The sequence below is a fragment of the Epinephelus moara genome, chromosome 10, assembly GCF_006386435.1.
Source record: "Epinephelus moara isolate mb chromosome 10, YSFRI_EMoa_1.0, whole genome shotgun sequence".
NCBI classification, from domain to species: domain Eukaryota; kingdom Metazoa; phylum Chordata; class Actinopteri; order Perciformes; family Serranidae; genus Epinephelus; species Epinephelus moara.
In genome coordinates, this window is record NC_065515.1 from 10,563,306 (window position 1) to 10,566,768 (window position 3,463).

A 3,463-nucleotide genomic window follows, 5' to 3' on the forward strand; every position below is an offset into this window, starting at 1 on the left:
GTCCGCAAACCCTGGGAGTGAAGAAGAGGAAGAGGAGGAGGGGGAGGAGGATTTTTTTTTTTTTTTTTTTTTTTTTTAAATCTTTAAATGCTCTTTTAATTCCTGCTGTAAGCTGTTTTCACTCTGCATTGTCTTAATGAGAGTCACTCACAAGTTTGGACAGGTTTAAACACGTGTGAGTGGTGATAATAGGTTTTAGCTTTTGGCTGCAGCACCTTTGTTTTTTAAAAGAATTTGGAAACACAGATATCTAAACCGCACTATAGTGGTGGGCTGCTTTGCTTTAACAGCCAGCAAGTTACAAAGGGAAAAAAAGAAATCACATCACATTGAGTTTGCTCCATTAGTTAAACCTATAATTAAGCAGAAGGCTCCCTCCTTGAAGTGATTAAGCAGTCAGACAAGTCGGACGGGCGGAATCCCTCCAGGGAGGCCTCTCCTGAACTGTCAAACATCTAAAGATCACAACCGGTTCATCCCGGTGTCACAAAAAAACTGCCTCACCGCCGAGCATGTCTCAAACCTGTTTCAGATCATTAAAAAGAGAAAAGCAGCAGCAGCCAAACGCGCAGGTAATTAAGCCCCACACACATCAAACACTGCAGAGACACAGGGAGAGGATCGATGTGCAAAAACTGGAGTCTCATCTTATTGTTCTGCCACGATTTGAGCTGTAGTGATCAGTTTGGGGTCTAAAATTAAAAATGCATAAATTGCGTCTTATTAAAAATATTCCAAACTTTTATTTTTAATTATTTATTCTGCCTTTTTTTATTTCTTGCATTTTAAATCTACCCAGCTCCCCCGCAGCAGCTACACACACTATCTCCGTCATCTCAAGCACCCAGTAACCTCCAAATACAGGAAATTGATAGCGTTGAAGACAGATTGTCTTTATTCGAAATGCCTTTGCTCAGCAGTTGAACAAAGAGCAGGAGGTATCAACCTTCTAGATACATTATCCTTTCCATAACATGACAGGTTTTTAAAATACCATCTTAGATGATAATACACATATAACTCCTTGAATTCAAATAGAAGTTATCCTTAGAAATAACAAAATAATAATAATAAAAATTAAAAAATGACGCGATATTAGCACTGAACCACAGGAAAAAAATGCAAACTAAAAAAACATTTGGATGTCAATGACTTTTCTTTTGTCATCTTTAAATAGACCGTCTGGTTTTATGTGCCAGTTTTTGATAAATATAAACAATATGACCCGTATATAATCCAGCCTATAGGTCCTGATTTTGACCCTATCCAAACATCATAAAATCACGAGTGCCAAAATGTAGACTACTTTAGGCCTATACAGGAAATAAGAATGCTAATTGTGCAAGCCAAATTTGTCAAAATCAAAGGAGTTAGCCTATCAATAATCAACACAAATCAGCATATCAGCATTGAAATGTACACAATAAATAAAGTTAAAGGCCTCCTTTTCTGGCTGCCATTATAACATTTACATTTCTTACAGTTCACAGGGCACCGTCCTTTACACCAGCTCCTCTGCTCCGCTCAGGAACTTGTTGGATTTCTGGAAAAGTTTGTCTTTTTTTTTTTTAATCATTTTTTTTGCCATAACAAGTCCAAGGCAGTTAATACTGTTCATGCCTTTTAATGGGGCGCGCTGTCCATAATATATTTACATGCATTTCAGTATTCAAGTGAATTTAAAAAAAAGGAAAAAAGAAAAAGAAAAGAGTCTTTAGGGTTACATGGCAGTGGCATGTGCGGATGAATATGGGTCTATCCCAGTCTTGGTCATACCTGGAAAAAGTATGTAGGCCACCGGGGGCTGTAAACTTGACGCTGACCAGGCCGTGCAGTTACACGGGACGACATAGCCCGGGTTTGTGGGCGACGGGTGGGTGTGGGTGTGCTGACTGGGGCACCCAAGGGTGCCGAACGCGCCGTTCTGGTATCCCAACGAGGACGCGTACGGCAAAGTGCTGGTGCTCAACGTGTGCGGCATCTCTGTCATCTTCTGGATGGCGCTGGAGCTGAACTGGCTCGGGTCGAGGAAGGAGTACGGAGCGGTGGTCGGCGGCAGAAACGCTCTGGCTTTCTCCGAGTGGCTCAACAGAGAGTCCGCGGCCGACACCGGGAGTCCCTTCAAGTGGTCGGTGTCCCCGAGGTAAGGCAAAGGGAAAACGTACCTGTCCTTCTTGAGCAGGTTTTTGGGTTTGCGCCTGGGTCTGTACTTGTAGTCGGGGTGCTCCTTCATGTGCTGAGCCCGCAGCCTCTTGGCCTCGTCGATGTAAGGTCTCTTCTCAGACTCGGAAAGCAGCTTCCACTCGGCGCCCAGTCTTTTGCTGATCTCAGAGTTGTGCATTTTGGGGTTCTCCTGTGCCATTTTCCTCCTCTGGCCCCGGGACCAGACCATGAACGCGTTCATGGGTCTCTTGATGTGATCAGCGGGCTTTGACATCTTTAACAAAAGTGTACTTTTATCCCCAATGTTAATGACGAGGAAAAGTTCTTATCGGAAGGAAGGGAAACTATTCACCTGTCTAGATGCCAGATACCAGTCATGCCACGTCTGGGATGTTGTGAGTCTGCGAAACAGCCAAAAGAAAAGAGAAGAAAATAAAAATCCAGCGCCCGGTTTGCTTTTCCCAGAGTTAAAACACTGACGCGCGGTCGTTCAAGTCCGGTTACAACTCTCTTTCAGACCTGCGGCAGCAATACAGGAAAAAAATACATGTAAGATGCACACACGTAAAAAAAATCCACAAAGGTGAAAGCAATGTTCCGCAGTCAGTTTGCAGGAGTCGTAAAAGTGTTATTTTTTTTTCTCTGCGACACACTCCTCCTCTCTCTCTCTGAGGTTTGTCGTCAAGCACCTGGTTTGGAAATGAGCGGAAGAGCGTGAATACGAGCCAAAAGCGGTGAAGTTCAAAGGCTGGGCTGGTTTGGTTTCTGCACGCAATCTGACATAATCTGCAGGGCGTTCACTCACCAACCTGAGCGCCCAATCAGCACCAAGACCGGCTATTATAATACCTTCACGAAAAAATATATGTACATTACAACATAAACAAAGAGCGGGTGGTAGTAGGAGAAAAAAATAAGGAAAGATGAGTGTGTGTGTGTGTGTGTGTGTGTGTGTGGGTGTGTGNAGTGTGTGTGTGTGTGTGTGTGTGTGTGTGGGGTGTGTGTGTGTGTGTGTGGAGGGGGGTAATGCTCAGGATCCCTCCCCGATTCCATTTAATGTAATGAATCGCAACAAACATGGACCTTCAACCTCTTTTCCAGTTAAAACCTGACTTCAATCCAGAGAGGTGACTATACCGTGCAACCAATTTACTGTACAGCTTCACACAGGAGCATATGGGAGGGCTGTCACCTAAACACACACAGACACAGCTGTTATTTCATTTATTCTACGCGTAATAATATTAATGATAAGAAGAAGAGTTTTATGCCTTTAAAAATAATTTAAAATGAAAACATT

General features: G+C 43.2%; 1 protein-coding gene across 1 annotated transcript; it reads right to left on the reverse strand.

Moving 5' to 3' along the window:
• Positions 1-875: 875 nt before the first annotated feature.
• On the reverse strand, positions 876-3,013 carry sox14 (SRY-box transcription factor 14). The gene has a single exon (XM_050055863.1). It carries the CDS (start codon positions 2,435-2,437, stop codon positions 1,721-1,723), a length of 717 nt encoding a protein of 238 aa, XP_049911820.1. The 5' UTR covers positions 2,438-3,013; the 3' UTR covers positions 876-1,720.
• Positions 3,014-3,463: the final 450 nt, after the last annotated feature.